Genomic DNA, 16,032 nt, shown 5'->3' on the forward strand with positions numbered 1-16,032 from the left:
TGAGGTCTTATGAGACTCATGACTTTGTGAGGTGTTCACTCACCTAAACCACACAAGAAAAAATGTTCTTTCTTGGCCTGCGGTTTTGAACTTGGTCAGTAGCAGGGCAAGGCTTCGAGTTTGAGGCTACCAAGTACAGGTTCTTACTGACCGGGCTGAGCAGGGTTTTAGATTAAATTCTCACTACAAAGATCATCTGCCTGTCCATTTTCTAGGACTTTGACCAATATTCAGAGAAAAAACACCATCAGTGGTGTTAATCTATGAAGTTTTTCTTTCTAGGGTCTTCTGTAATTTCTGCCCGAGAATATTTTGAGTAGTGAGTTCCTTCTTACCCTGCAGAGATGAATCCTTTATAAGGTTTCTTGCTGGTCAGCATTATTGTCACCCAAAATTGCTTTCCTATCACTATCTCCATTTGCTTTTTCCTCTATCATATATAAAACTACTTGAATAATGCATATTACTTGCTCTATACTTCCAACAGAACATTGTATGATTAAATCATTGAGATGTATTTCTGTTCTAGAAAGAGACTTTCAAAATAAAGGATACTTCACTTGTAAATAACTCTGATTATGTCAAAATGCAATGAATGAATCTAAAACCTATATTCTAAAATCTAGTAGTCATCAAGGAACACCTTTCAAATGGAAAAGCGAAGGACCCAAGTTCATGTTTCCTCTGAGGCAGGCTCATTTTCGGGCTGCCTCCAGGTAAGCAGTGAAGTGAGTGACGGCAGACTCTCTGGTGATGTGGCTGTCTCCTGTTTGAGATTACTTGGGTTGATCAGGACAGTGCCTCCTGCTTCTGTGACCACAGGCACTTGAGTCAGCCTCTGTCTGAAGGCAACCCTTCTTAGGCTGTTCCTCAGAACTTCATCTTTGCAAACAGCCCCATAATTGACATCAAGTCATACTATCCGCCATCACTGGGTTTTCACTAATGTTTTCCACTCATCTCTGGATTCTTCCAACTTAGAGGATGTAACTGGCTCCATCAGGAACTAAAATAAAGGCCATCAAAATAGCCGTGACTTCCAAGCTGTTTGCTAAATTTAGCTGCTCAATACTTTCCACTCAAATGAGAACCATGAACTACAATTATAGAACATTACAACAGAGAGGGAGCTTAAAGGTCATCTAATCTAACTCCCCCATTTTTTCCGTTGAAAGTGTGGGGGCCGAGACATATGCTGTGATTTGCCTGAGGCCACAGAGCTTATTAACAGGGCAACTTGAACCAAGATTTTCTCAGACTTAGGGCAGTGCTAACCTAACCCAGATCTTGAAGCACAAATACAACTGATATTATTAGTTATGGATCACTGTCAATAGCCATTCATCGATGTTGTAGTTGAGTGTGAAACAGCAAAGGTGTCTGACTTGAAGTTGCTACAAAGAAATGACATGATTCTACACCCAGCCCCTGCCCCCAACTCCTAAAAACTTCCTGATTTATGTTCATCAATAATGAATGGCCCATCCCTGTAATGCTCAGAGGGAGCTTACACTGCACTTTTGAGCAGCCGGTTAGTAATGTACAGTGGAGAGAGCCTTTCTTTTAAATCCCAGGGCAGCAGGTTCCTCCAAGGCTAGCATTGCAATCTCAATTAGCTGCTGAGTGAAAGCTTGGCATGCGTATTAGTGAGCGGGGGACACAATTAGCTTATTCTTCCTTTCCATATTGTGTTGAGAGGATCCAAAGGATTGGTGGGGGGTCAGGCAAGCCAGGCATCGCTGGGTATTGAAGAAGGGAGTTGCTCAAGCCTCGATATCTTCACTCGCTCGCTCTGGAATTACACAGATTTATTGCAAAGCACAGTGTGTGGCTTAGTGAAGGGTGCTTCGGGAAAACACTCGGATACCACTTGGGCTGCGTCTTCTTGAGCACTTCACTGCTCTGCCTTATTCTCATCATCAGCATGGAGCCCAACAGCCCCAAAAAGATACAGTTTGCTGTGCCTTTATTCCAGAGTCAGATTGCGCCTGAGGCAGCAGAACAGGTAAGGGGAATGTGTGAGAAGGAACTCCCCGGGACAGGGCAGTAAGGGCGTGCATTCCTACTAGGGGAAAGGGTCTCTGCTTCTTACATTTGCCTAATTGTGTGACTTTTAGGATGAGAAATGAGCTTTCTCTTTTTGCACCTGTGTTTGGGTTGTGCGTGAGAACAACTGGCTAAAATTTTAGCAGCGATTCATTTTATATATTTATTAGACATTCTGTTCTGAAGCATTATATGCTGGCCTTTGCTTCTTAAAGTAACAGTTTCAACATTTCGAGAAGCTTTGAAAATTTTACCAAAAATTAGCAATCTTTTATTTTGTTATTCATAAAATGAAAAGAAATGTAAAAATTGAAGTACTAAATCCCAGACTTATATAGAATTACAGGTTTCATATTTTTAATCTGGTTTCATTGTGCATCCCAAATCACATTTTTCATATCCATTGCCCATTTTATATGAGCATTGGATTTGAAAAACACTATATTACTTTTCCTAGACTCCTTTTCTATGTCTGGTATTGGTTTCTAACTGCGCATATTTACTTAGATTCTGGGTTAAACAGATCCACCTTAAAAATGTTTTGTGGCACAAAAACAAATGTGGAGTCCTTCAGGAATCAGCAAAAAAAGTTATGAGAATTCCAATCTAATTCCTTAATTACGTAAAGTCAGACAATCCCTGAATCTTCTTCCAAATAGCCAATACAAAGTCTTAAAACCAGCATTGACTCTTCAAGTCTCACTTTCTACGATGGATGCTTTGACAATAGGACCACCCAGATTCATGCTGGATAAATATAACCTTGACAGTGTCTGTTTACTGAACGGAGCACCGCTTCCATCTCGAATATGCTTTGTACACTTTATCCTTTATCCTATTGCCAAATAATCTGGGATTTTGACTGAGCATATACACTGAGTGGATAAAGGCTCTCCGAAGCAAGAGAGTGTAATCATATATGACCCTGAAGCTCCTGTCAGAAGAGGGTAAATCTACCAAATATTATTTTAATTAAGTATGGTTTTCTTTCTTCCGCGCTACTGAGTAACTTTTGCTTATTTATTTACAATTTCACACACAGATGTATCTTAATCGTATCTACCCTCTGCTCTACCCCCCCCATTTCCCGTGATACCTTATTAACACGTCCCCTCACTTCCATGTTGTCTCCCCTTTATTCTCTTTAACAAACTGAGTCTAGCTAGTATGCCTGAAGGAATTAAAATGCATGTTCTTTTAAGAGCTGCATTTTGGTTGACCTGCCAATTTGACACACATATTAAACTAGAAAGTAAAAAGTTAGCTATACTAATTGAAATTCAAAGCTTGCCCTGCTGATTAAATTACAACACAGGACAGAAATTTGAGGCTTCTGAGTTCCTTTTGCCTCATTTAGATGAGAGCAAGAGACCCTGATATCATCGTCAGTGTCATGAAGCTCTAACCACAAGCACTTAAATACATAAGTCATCCATGTATCTTATAGCATATTAATTTCAGTTGCATATTTTGATGATATACAACTATTATTTTTTCTCTTGTAAATGTAGCTTTGTGGTCAAAGAAAGTGTTAGTTGGATCTGGCCGTTCTAGTTAGCGTTCTGTGCTCTAAACTATGCAGCAAGCATACATTATGCTCCTTCCCGGAGCTTGCTTGTGTATGTTAGAGGAAGAGTTGGGTGGGCAGTTTTGTAAGCTGTCGAGCCAATGAGGGGGAGTGTCTGATTCTCGCACTGACATTAGCTGGGCCTTTGCTCTTCACAGATCAGGAAAAGAAGACCTACACCAGCGTCCCTTGTGATTCTCAATGAGCACAATCCTCCAGGTAAAGATGCATGAATATCTTTGCTGTTGATGACACGGAATGAGGCTGCCTACAGAGGTCCAGAGAGCATGGTGTTGATGACAAGCTTCAGCTTAGGGCTTCAGTTAGCCAAAAGGGATAAGAAACAAAGCCAGGGATAAACGACATAAGAACTGTTTCAACCAACAGCCTACCTTTCTTCAAGACCAGGGGTTCTAAACCTTTCTAATGCTGAGACCCTTTAATATAGCTCTTCATATTGTGGTAACCCCAAACCATGAAATTATTCTCATTGCTCCCTTAAATCTGCAATTGTGCTACTTTTATGAATCATAATGTCAATATCTGTGTTGTATGATGGTCTTAGGAATAGAAAACCCCTGTGAAAGAGTCTTCTGATCAAAAAGCTCAAAACCCACAGGTTGAGAACCATTGTTCTACACTGACACTGCTAATGACATGGTGTGCCATGTTTTATTAGTGGTGGCTTCTGTGTGCTTATACAGAACCTGGCTCAGGCTTCATTGATGAAGTTAGTAAAAAGTTGCTAAATTAGGCTTCAAGGTTCAAGTTGTAGCCCTGGAGATGATTATAGTTTTTGCAGAATGTGATTTTATTTATGGTTTGAGATAGGCGACACGCCAGTATCGGCTGCAGCCTTGCTGCTGATGTCATCTCTGAATAATGCAATTGACAAGGAAGCAGATCAATTTTCAGTACTGCCCATTTGAGAGCCATTCCGAAGGGTTGCATCCATTTGTCGAGGTTTTAGTTTCCATTTCCTGTAAAAAGCAAAACTGCATTATTAGTCTCAATAAAGAAGTATGGTCTGTGATAAACAAACACTGTTCACTTACTGAGTGGAGTGATTTTCATCTTACATTTAATGGCAGTCCCTGGAAATATAAGCAGATCAGGAGAGATCATTAATTTGTAATCCTGCAAATCTCAGTCTCTGTCTCTCTCTGTCTCTGTCTCTCTCTGTGTTGTGTGTGTAGCAGTAAACAAAAGATGACAAAAAGAAGTTTGAATAAAGAAAAACTATTATGCCTATTTATAAGCTGTGAATGATCTGTTCTAGGAATGTCAGAATAAAATAGTCTTGGCTTTTCTGGAATCATCCTAATTAGGAAAACACACACACAAAAAGAAAATTTTCATAGAATATTTATTATTGTGCTTAAATACAGAAAATTATAAGCTCACTGGAAACAAATACGTTATTTCTGATGGGAACAAAACATTATAATTTGATCCTTAAGCATTAAAGTGCCTAGTATTTTAAAATCATCTTCAACTATATTGCCTCAGTATTAGCTTACATGAGTAAGAGACACAAATGATAAGTACATGTTTATAGCTTACAAATAAATATCTTTGTTAATGCAATGACTAAGTCTTTCCAATGTGTGAATGAGTTAATAGCAATTTTCAATCCATACCTTGCTCATAATAGCAGATATTTACATAACACCCCAACATTTGCTTCCTGTCAGAATACTGTCCTGCTTGACTCATAGTTTTCTTCAAATCTCTAGAGATTAACTATCCAAGTTATTCAAGTGTCATTACTGTCTAGACATAGTATGGCCATGGCACTGGTCTTTGCAGCTCTTATTTGAAACTCCACAGAGCAACTTAATTTTCTTGAATGCTGAATATGGGGGATTTTACACAAAAGAAGACCATAAGAAAGGTGAGGTGGCTTTTGTGACATTGTTATGCCCAAATTTTGAAAGACTTCCAGAACAGACCACCCAAGAGCCAAGTCCAAATGCAATGGCTAGGAAGTCTTTATTGCAGGTTCGAACCCGGGCCACCTCTCCCGTGCCCTGGCACATCATATGCAGGGAAGTGGCCCCGAGTCTCAATTGAGAGAGGTTTTTATAGGTTTAAACAATGAAACGGGTTTTACAGTATATGATTAGATGGCACGTGGGCAGAAAAGCTGCAAGCAGGGAGTTACAAACCTTAGCGTTTCATGGTTGGGTAATAGGTGTAGGGGCAAGTTGACCTAGAGAAAAGATTGGTTGAAGCAGCCACAGGGGCATTAGGAACTTTGGCCTGGCTTCTCCTAATTGGTTGTTGCTATGTGCCAGACCACCTGCTGGTCAGCTTGACCAGCAGAGAGTATATTTGGACTTTCCCAAGGTGAGCTGATTGTGTTGCTAGGGGATGTTTTCCTGTTGAGACTAGTTTGTGGTTGTTCTACAGTCTGGGTTCAGCCCTTGCCTAGGTTTAACACAAAATGGAGTTTCTTTTTCAAAATGGAGTTTGCCTGGTCCTTTCAACATTATACCACTGGAGATGGCAGATTGAAAAGACAAACTGAGGCAGTTCTGACCCCAGAGCTAAGGTTTTTCTTATAGCCTGACCCTATCCTTGAACACCAGCTTTCCGTTGCACAGAATAAACTGTCAGGTCTTACAAGCAGGGAAACCCAGCATTTAGGTCAAGTTGTCGAGGCTACTTACTTTAGCAGAAGAGGAACTTTATTTGAAATCCTGGGGGTAAGATTTAGTGTTGATCCAGTAAATGTGTTCTTACGAGCTTTCCAACCACTAACTCCCCATTTCCCTTGATGACCTTGCCCCTCTCTGTGGTAGTGAGTGCCACTGAAGATGAATTAACTGTGAATAGCATTTTACACAGAGCTGTGTCATCTTGGAGACATTGACTAACTATATTTTCATCCTTCTTCATGGAAAGACGGCTGTGAAGAGTACTGGCATCTCTCTCTCTCTCTCTCTCTCTCTCTCTCTCTCTCTCTCTCTCTGTGTGTGTGTGTGTGTGTGTGTGAGAGAGAGAGAGAGAGAGAGAGAGAGAGAGAACCATGTTTAGGGTGAGAGATAAGTTCTATAGCAAAATCCCTAAATCTAAGATATTTCCAGTAAAAATGGTATAACTCAGAATCTGTATTTACTACAGTCAAGCTATGAAGTCAGATTCCTCTGACAAATAAATAATGAAAGAGCCATAAAATCAACCAAACTTGGCTCCAGTCATATAGTCCTGGGTAAGGGACATCTCCAAACTTTATTTTATCACCTATCAGACAGTTAAGATAATGTGCATCTTTCACACTCCATGAACTATTTTAATGACCAAGCGATTTAACACAAATATACCTTAAAAACTGCAAAAACAAATATTAAGAATTGATGCATTCTAGAACTCAGCCTTTGCAATGCCATATGCGAGATTCATTACAATAAGCCCCAAAGCAGCTTCGTGCTCACATCTGCCCTGAGAATTTCTGTCTTATGTGACAATTCTTAGTTACAAACATGTGGCCTCCTGTAAAGCATTCCCTAAGAAGAAAGCAGAAGCTTCTCCCGGTCCTCAAAAGAAGTAGGCTTAAACAAAGAGTGATGCAGCTTTAAATGCTGGGGAGAAACATCTAAACATTCTCTTCAGTTCACCAACACAGCCTATAAGACAATTGGAGAGTCTTAGAATCACATACCATTAACACAGTTTAAGAGCCAAATCCATGCAAATGTTTCTCTATGATCAATAAATAAATCAAAGAAAGTTAAATTCTTTATTACAGATAGTTAACTAGTGAGTCGTTTCATGTGGGTGTGGTAGCACTTGCTTGTAACCCTAGCACTTAGGAGGCCGACATACAACAGCCTCAAGTTCCAGCTGTCCTGAATTATATAAGGTGTGCCTGGACAACCTGGCTTACGGTGTTTACAGGGCAAAAAGCTGTCTTTAAGACTAGAACAAAACTTTTTTTTTCAGTGTGATATTAGTGAGTTGTAGCCATGACTAAATAAAAGGTGTAGTTTTCTGTTGCTACTATTATTTACCATTTTAGGCATTAGCACAAATAAGGATATTATAAAAGAGTATTTAAAATAATAGCTTAATTTTAGACTTCAGGATACATACGCATTCTTCATGCTGCCGTGCTTCGGGATGGAAGAGGATGACACTTTAACATGTCAGTGCAGTTATTTCATTTGGTCACTAGTTTGTCTGGGGCGTTCTAAGCACACAGACAAGATAGATGCCTGGTCGGTCAATTCCCATAGCAACTAACTATGCCCTCAGTTTCCCCCTAAGAAATAAGCTAGAACTGCCCCCAGTAGATGCTCTATGAAACAGGTATACAGCTACTAAGGCTATATTACCCTTTGACACTGGTCAAAAAATCAGTTTAACTCAAATTACAGGAATACGAAAGGTTAATAACAAATGTTGTGTCTTTGTGGTAGACAGGGAAGAGTCAAAGTACTTGCTTTCAGAAATAACTCTGAACAGTCAGATGATAGCAACAAGATACTGAGAGCATAAGGCCTGTGTTTAGGGAGTCATCAAAGACAAATGTCACCTTTTCCTATGACTTCTCTGGCCAGAAACTTGAGCCACTTCTGAACAAACTCTTTTTTTTCCTGCATTTTCAGTTCTCCTGATTTAGCTTGTCAGTCTCTCTGAAGTTGTTGTATCTTGGGGTACTGTTATCTGCTCTTACAGTGAATGCAGTTACCTTTTACTCTTCTTTAATCTGTACTCAACTGGTGTGATACAGCTTTATCTGGATTCACACATGAACCATCTATATTAGCAACAAATGGCAGGGCTGCCTTTTGTGATTGATTCCATCTCCTATATGGATTTTCTTGAGCAGTGTTTTTAAGCAGACATAAGACTGTATGTTTGACAATGAGTATGTTAAGGTTTGAATGCCAAATGCCCATAAAAGCCCCAACATACTCAGATCTTGACCATTAGCCTTTGGCACAGCTGAGATATAATGGAACCTTCTGGAAATAGAATTTCCTGGGAGGAAGCAAGGGTATTCGGTAATGCTCATCTATCAGGAGATAGGCCCTTTGTTGATGCCTTATCCTACCTCAGGCCCAAAACAACAAGGCTGCGCAATCACTTCAAAGCCACGGAAGAAATGAGTCTCTTCTCACAGCAACAGAAAACGGATTAATGCACAGAGTTAGAACTTAACTCCTAGAAAACACTGCAAGTCCAGTCTCACATTGCTACAGAGGGCGTAAACCACCTCAGTCCCCAAGACTGGCTCCACTTGATGCACCCCAGAGAAAAATACATAATTACATCTGGTTTTAGGTTTCAAGTACAATAATTTTAGATGTAAAAAAAATAGTTTCTTATGCCAAACTGGAATAGAAACTCTCTTACAATAAATCTTCACTTATTCTCCTCAATAAAAGTTGTTTTTTGCCAATCAGAGCACAGTCCCTTGTTGTTATTTTCTACCTGGAATACCCATTTCCAGAACCACTAAGGATTTTAGTGCACTCTGTCCAGAGTCTGCTCAATCTCCCTGCATTTCGAGCCCAGAGCTGGACACAGTCTTCCGGTAAAAAGCCAGCCTCGGCCAGGCTGGGTGAATATTAAAGTTTGTGGCATCCATTCTGTTCCACTTACTGTTAAGCAGAGGCTGTGTGGTTCCAATTACACTTAATGGGCCTCAGGCCTATTAAACATGATTGAACTGTAAGAGGTCTGAAGCTAAGAGAAGATTTAGGTAAAAGCCCAAGACTTTAAATGCTTAATATACATCTAAAATTGTGACTGGAAGTAAAACATAAAATTATTTGGAAGGGTATTTATTGAATTTACTGCCAAGCCAGTTTCGGGGAAAGTTGGCTTTCTCTTGACTACTTTGTCCCTAAATAATCTTAGAAATAGGAATTAAAATGAAAGGATATTATGGTATACCTTGGGGTCCTAAAGATTAGTTAATGTGAAACTTGGAAGCTATAGGAGTCACAATCATGCGACTCATTTCAATCTTTTTTATTTTTTATTTTTATTTTTGTTTTTCCAGACAGGGTTTCTCTGTGTAGCCGTAGCTGTCCTGGAACTCATTATGTAGACCAGGCTGGCCTCAAACTTACAGAGATCCACCTGCCTCTGTCTCTCCTAGTGCTGGGATTTCAGGTGTGCAGCACGGTGCCCAGGTTCCTTTCAATCTGTGTGTGTGTGTGTGTGTGTGTGTGTGTGTGTGTGTGTGTGTGTGTGTGCGTGTGTGTATGTGTGTGTGTGTGTCTTTCTCGGTAGCTTGAGTTTATTTTATTTATTGTCACTAACAGTTGAATGCTCTTTTTAAAAAGAAACTTCCGACATGTCTAATGACTCAAACAGATAGTAACAGATGTTTCCAAGTTGAAAGAGAGTACAGAACAGACAGAGTTCAGTGTCCCAACATCTGGTCCCTGCCTGTCTCCTCTCCTCTTCCTTGTGCATCAGCCCACTTTGTCTTGTCATCATAAAGTCCCTGACATTAGATTCTTTTGGAAAAAAATTATTTGTTTGTTCACTTCATATATTTGTTACAGCCCCCATCCCTCCTCATCTCCCACCCTTTCCCCCTGCCCTCCCCTATTCCCCCCCTTCCCATCCACCCCAGCTCCTCAAGTCCTGTCAGGACTGTGTCCCCTTCCCCTGTGGCCTGGCAAGGCAGTCCTGCCAGGGGGAAATAATTGAAAAGCTGGCAAGAGAGTCCATGTCAGAGACAGCCGCCAGTCCCCTTATGAGGGAATCCACATGAAGCCTGTGGTCGCCACCTGCTGCATCTTTCTAGGGGCCCTAGGACTAGTTTATGCAAAGTCAGAGAAATGGGATTCCCAGCATTTGGAACCATATGACTCTGAAAACTGAAAAGAAAGCCAGTGGTACTCTGTGTGCTGTAGAGGGTGACTTGTACAAGACACACATGTCATAACTCTGAAACTAAGTCACCTAATGAGACTTTGAAAAGCCCCATATTTAGAATTCTAGCTAGTACACATGCTGTTACTCCTTGTTCAGAACTCATGCATCCAATGAAAGTTGGGGTTTATAAGGTGAGGGTGGGTGGGGGGGATACATGAATGAATGTTTTTAATGGCAATCCTGCTGTTTTTCAAAACAAATGATGGTGTAGTCAAAAGACAACATTACGAATGGACGCTCCAGGAGACATTGAGGATTTTTCTAGGAACTTTACTGATTATGATGTCATAGGAGACTTGAAGACAACAGTCATCTTCAAGGACCTAAAATCAACTGCATTCAGATTTTAAAATGTATGCTGGTCTCTAGTATGCACAATAGCTTTATTTCTAAATTTTATCTTCTTCAGCAATGTGATTTTATCCTGATCCACAGTCTCTCCTTTGATTGCTCAGAGATTTTTTTTAACCTCATCACTATTCACCTGACTCCAGTGTTTGAAGACCACTCAAGGTTTATCTGATAGTAACTTCCACTGAATGTCAGAGAAGCCTGTGGTTTTGTCCTTCAGCATTTATCTTTATGCCTTGTTGGATGTCAAACCACATGGAAAGGTTTTAAAGACAAATGGTGCAACCTGCTTTTAAGGATCATCCACCATGCAAGGCATTGGCTTACTTTTCTCATGATTATTCAGCCTATTTAACCAAATTGAGCACTCAAATGGAAAAGCTGAGTCAAAGGCAAGTTCTGACGCTCAGTAAGGCCACCGAGCATTACACTGTAAACATGAAGTATGAAATGAAGTAATATTATATTCAAATACACAAAAATAAAATGAAAGGGTATATAATAAAAAGTCCTCAACTTTGACAGGATGATGGTTTATATTGATTTTTTTGAATTATAGTACACACCCTTACCTTACACATGGGGCTTAAAATATAATGAGTGAAATATGACAGGATGACCATTGGCTAGATTGATGTCTCTTTTCTTTTCTGTGGCTTAACGCAGATGAAAACATCTGTAACAGCCCCAGTATGCCGTAAAGGTGCCTGGCTTGGAGAACTGGAATTCAAGAGCTGCCTTGAATTCCAGTATGAGAAATTGTCCTGCAGAGTAACTACTACCAAGTCCACCTTGAAGATTTCCAGTGCCCCTTCCCCTGGCTGCGACTGAGAAAGCTTCAGTTCTGCTGTTTTTAAAATCCTGTTAGGCAATCATAGACAGTCCGCAGGAGCTAAGATCACCGTGGTAAAAAGTCTAGTGCCTCAAAATCTACCAGAAGTGGACACAGCTGTAGAGTTGTCCCATACTGTCAGTTGCAATACTGTTTCAGCTGTGAATGTCTTTGCTGATAAATGCACCTTTTATAGAATAGGATTTTCGTACCTAAGAGTTGTTTTTTAAAAATAAGTGTCCCCTGCTGTCTGTAACACTGCTGAAAGGAGTAGAAGCAATGAGCACATTTCCAACAGACTTGTGTTGTGCCAGCAATGAAATGCTATTTTAATAGTATGGAGAAAGCGCACCAAGTGTTCATTATAAAGAAAGATCTCTAGAGACATCTCCGAAACCTTCTGCTGGCTCATTTTTAATTTCACTCCATTTGTTCTGACTTCTTTTCATACATCGTCCTCGGCCTACATCCTGGCAAGGGCTTCTTTCTTTCACATCTTGGAGTGATTCTTCTAAGCCAGCTTTTTAAGAGTTTGTCTAGACTGCCTCATTTGTGTGAACCAGTCTCTGTCATTCCCAGTGATTTCAATTTAAACTGCAAGGCAAGACTCACTTAGCGTTCAAAAGCTCCACCTGTCTAGTTGGAGCCATGGTTTGACATGCTGTTCTATCACCTCCCTCCCTGACACCTCCCTGACTAGACACTGTTTCATTTACTTACACTATATACTTCAGAAAGCACTCATCCGGTGTTCCTTAGTCCCAACTCCTCAAGGGAAATGTAATCTACATAACAGAGGTGAGTGTTTGGATGAAAAGACAATTACAATAATATAAGCCGAAACTACTAAAAACAAAGTTAATTCTGGCCAAGGAATAGAAACAGTTATTTATTACATCCACTGTTCTGTTAAACACTTCCGATTTCTTTTGGTCTTCTAGTTTTAAAGCATTTAAAAGTAAGGCTGAAACCAAACTTGTACAATTCATTCTAAATTCCTTACAAAGTAGACATTAAATGTTGATAAGCTAGTTAATTTACATGCATGTTAGAACTCCTCAAACTCGTTGTAAACCTTTCCAACGTTTTAGAGAATGTATTACTTGCTATGGGGCAAAATAGAGGAGCGTCCCTCACTGTGCTCGTGGGACACTAACATGAGACAAACTCACAATTTGACACGAAGTATTTTGATAATAAAACTGATAGTACAGGGCCAAAGAGTGCATACATATTTTAAAATGCAATATATTTCACCTTGGTACAGAAATGTCTACCGTAGGACCTTCTAAGAATTGGGTTTTAAAGTTGTAAATAAGCTATGGTGCCCAGAAGAGGGCCTTGGCTGACAGTAACTGTTTCATGGTGTAATTGGATAAAGCCAAGAGCAGACGCTGAAGTGGGCTGCTATCTGAGAGGCGTTAACTCCCTAGTCACCTCAAGGAACCTGCTCTCTCTCTAAAACCTCAGCTGAGGAAGCTTCCAACCACTTCATTTCCCTCAGTATCACTGCGTTGTACTAAATATTGCGGATGCTCATTTGTAAGGATGCTGGTGTGAGTCGTGAAATAATTAGATATCTGTTTTTATCTTTGCCCAGTAATAGGCAGGCATGATCCCATTGTCAGCTGCCTGGCATACTTCAAACTTCACGTTCCATTTCAAGTTTCAGACTTAAAAGTTTGTGAACAGCTCATTCAAATTGCTTCATGTTGATGGTCAAACCCACCAAATTACAGAACTAGTGGATGCATGTGAGGCAGCAGCTGGGTCTGGGGTGGAGGTAGGGGTGGGATCTAACCAACCTGGACAATTATTGAAAAGTATGGCTTTCAAATGCCTTTGTGGGGGGTATGTGAGAAACAAGCTGTTAAGGCTTGGGATTTTTTTTTCAAATAATTTCATTGTTTCTATATAAGACTTGCAGAGAGTCTGACCAAAGCCTCCAGACAGAACTTAGCAGCAGAAATTACCAGGGGCTAACAATGAAGAATTTTATTTTTATCCTATTTTATGTTGAGATTAGATCTGTAGTTTACTTTGAGAACATAAAATTCTTTAAAGTCTTTTAAATTAGACAAGCTGACAAGGGTAGTTAAAAGGTTTTGTTAAAAACACATCTTAGAGCTAGTAGAGGATGCCTGGGTAAGTCCATTTGAGTACCAGCTCGGGTTTTGACGTTGTTGCTGTTACTTCCGAGACACGAATATTCTAGCAGCACATTGTCTTAAGATCTTGGAAAAGTACTCTGCAAGGGCTCAGGAGGTGGGAACCACTGCATGCCAGAAGTAGGAGGAAAGCCTGTCCCAAAGCATGTGTCCAAACCGTGAAGATTTGCCATTCCTTCCTGGTGTCTACATTGTCCCCTCAGGTCTCCTCTAAAATTCGGGGGCACCTGACACACTGTGAAATGCTACGTCTATATCTACAGGTTTTACATAGCTCTATGACTGCATATTATTTAGGACAAGTTGATACAGGACACTGTGAGTCGAACAATGCTATTTATAAAATAAAATTGCCCAAATTTGCAACACCAAAGGGCAATATATTGATAATCTGATTTTAATATATTAGAATACAGACTTACAAATAAAACCATAAGAAAATGTTTTGTGAGATAAAACAGACAATTCACACTTTTTGTTTCCTGTACTCTCAGGTAGCGATTGCTTATCACTATGACAAATAATTTTCAGAAATCTTATCTAAATATGCATTGCCATGCTTGTATATGGGAGGGCTTGGAGAAAAGAAAGAGAAGAGGGAGATCTGGTAATTAAAATACAGTCTCAGAAATAAACAAGAAAAAGAATTGACTATGCCAAACCCACTGAGCCCTAAGGATGTGTCTGTCTCTGTCTCCTATCCTCCAAGAATTGTGGTTTTATTGGATGCTGAGGGTCCAAACTCGGTCACTCATGCTATCAACTATTTACTCTTGACCGAATCCTCAGCACCCCTGTACAAAGGAAGGTATAGGTTTGCATGTTCCTGCAACCCCAGCATTGTGAGTGCTGGGGACAGAAGGATCCTTGGAGCTTGCTGGCTGCCAGCCTAACTCCAAGGTCAGATTCCTGAGTACTGCGGTGACAAGACTCTGTCACCAAACCGAGGTCAGTAAGAGACTGTCTCAGGGGAACAAATCAGAGCCTGCACAGCGGAGCAGGACATCTGGCATCTTCTTTTGGCCTAGGCACACCGTGCACAGGCTACTGTGCTGGCGTAAATACTCATGACACATACAGACACCAAATCCCACATAATGCCACATACACACAAATACAGAAAAAATAAAAAGACCATTTAAATGTCATATCTATTGAGCATTGGTGCTCTTTTAGGATTGTGTATCTAATTTAAGTGGTTTTCACATTCTAGTTTTCTTGATTGATTAACATAAGAATTATAACCATATATAGAAAGCTAAGTAAGGCCTTCTGTAAGTGAATGAATGGTCTCTTCATTTTATCTATCTATCTATCTATCTATCTATCTATCTATCTATCTATCTATCTATCATTGGGGCATGGTATTTCTATCAGCCCAGGCTGGACTCAAATGCAAGTCTTCTGTCTCAAATACTGATTCTCAAATACTGACGTTACAGGACTGTGTCATTAAAGCTGACCGTACTATCCACCCACCTTTGGAAGCAACTCAATTCTCATCAGTGGCTCTATAAATCAGTAGTTCTCAGCCTGTGGGTTGCAGCTTCTCTGAGGGCTGACAACCTTTCCACAGGGGCCACCTAAGAACATGGAAAAACTCAAATATGTACATCACAATTCACAACAGAAGAAAAATTAATGTAATGAAGTAGCAATGAAAATAATTTTATGGTTGGGGGTCACCACAACACGGAGGAACTGTTTTAGAGGGTTGCAGCATTAGCAAGGTTGAGAACCACTCCAATAAATGATATTCCCACTTTTCCAACTACAGAGACATCTAATTTTGAAATTATTTGGCTTTTCTCCCTCAACTCTTTCAATGAATTTTTGGTCAACTCTCAGTACAAGAAGAACCTCGGCTTCTGTTTTGTTGTTGGTTTTGCTTCTGCTTATCAACATTTTTCTTCTTTTGGTTCTTAAGTATCTCAAGGTCACACACACACTGACACAGTAACGTCCAACCTAGTTTGTGATCTTAGCCACTGAGGTGTGTCATGCTAAGACACATTCTAATTATAGAATTGGTGAGTGTAGATTTGCATCATGGCACGGATACGAATCCTCGGTGTTGCTTCCGCTTCCTTGAAGCACACACGATGGCAGTTCTGCCTCTGGCTTTGTTGCTGGAATTGATGAGAAACTTCTAAGCTTGTTCCTTCTTC

General features: G+C 40.2%; 1 protein-coding gene across 1 annotated transcript in view; it reads left to right on the plus strand.

The window, feature by feature from the left end:
* The first annotated feature begins 1,595 nt into the window (after window positions 1-1,595).
* PPP1R1C (protein phosphatase 1 regulatory inhibitor subunit 1C) overlaps window positions 1,596-16,032 on the plus strand; it is a 109,190-nt gene continuing 94,753 nt past the window's right edge. The window contains exons 1-2 of the mRNA XM_084798032.1: window positions 1,596-2,005; window positions 3,772-3,832. Of these exons, the coding sequence (XP_084654158.1) occupies window positions 1,925-2,005; window positions 3,772-3,832 (142 nt within the window). The 5' untranslated portion in view covers window positions 1,596-1,924. The remainder of the gene's footprint in view (window positions 2,006-3,771; window positions 3,833-16,032) is intronic.

The sequence above is a fragment of the Acomys minous genome, assembly GCF_964271855.1.
Source record: "Acomys minous genome assembly, chromosome: 10".
Classification (NCBI taxonomy): Eukaryota; Metazoa; Chordata; class Mammalia; order Rodentia; family Muridae; genus Acomys; species Acomys minous.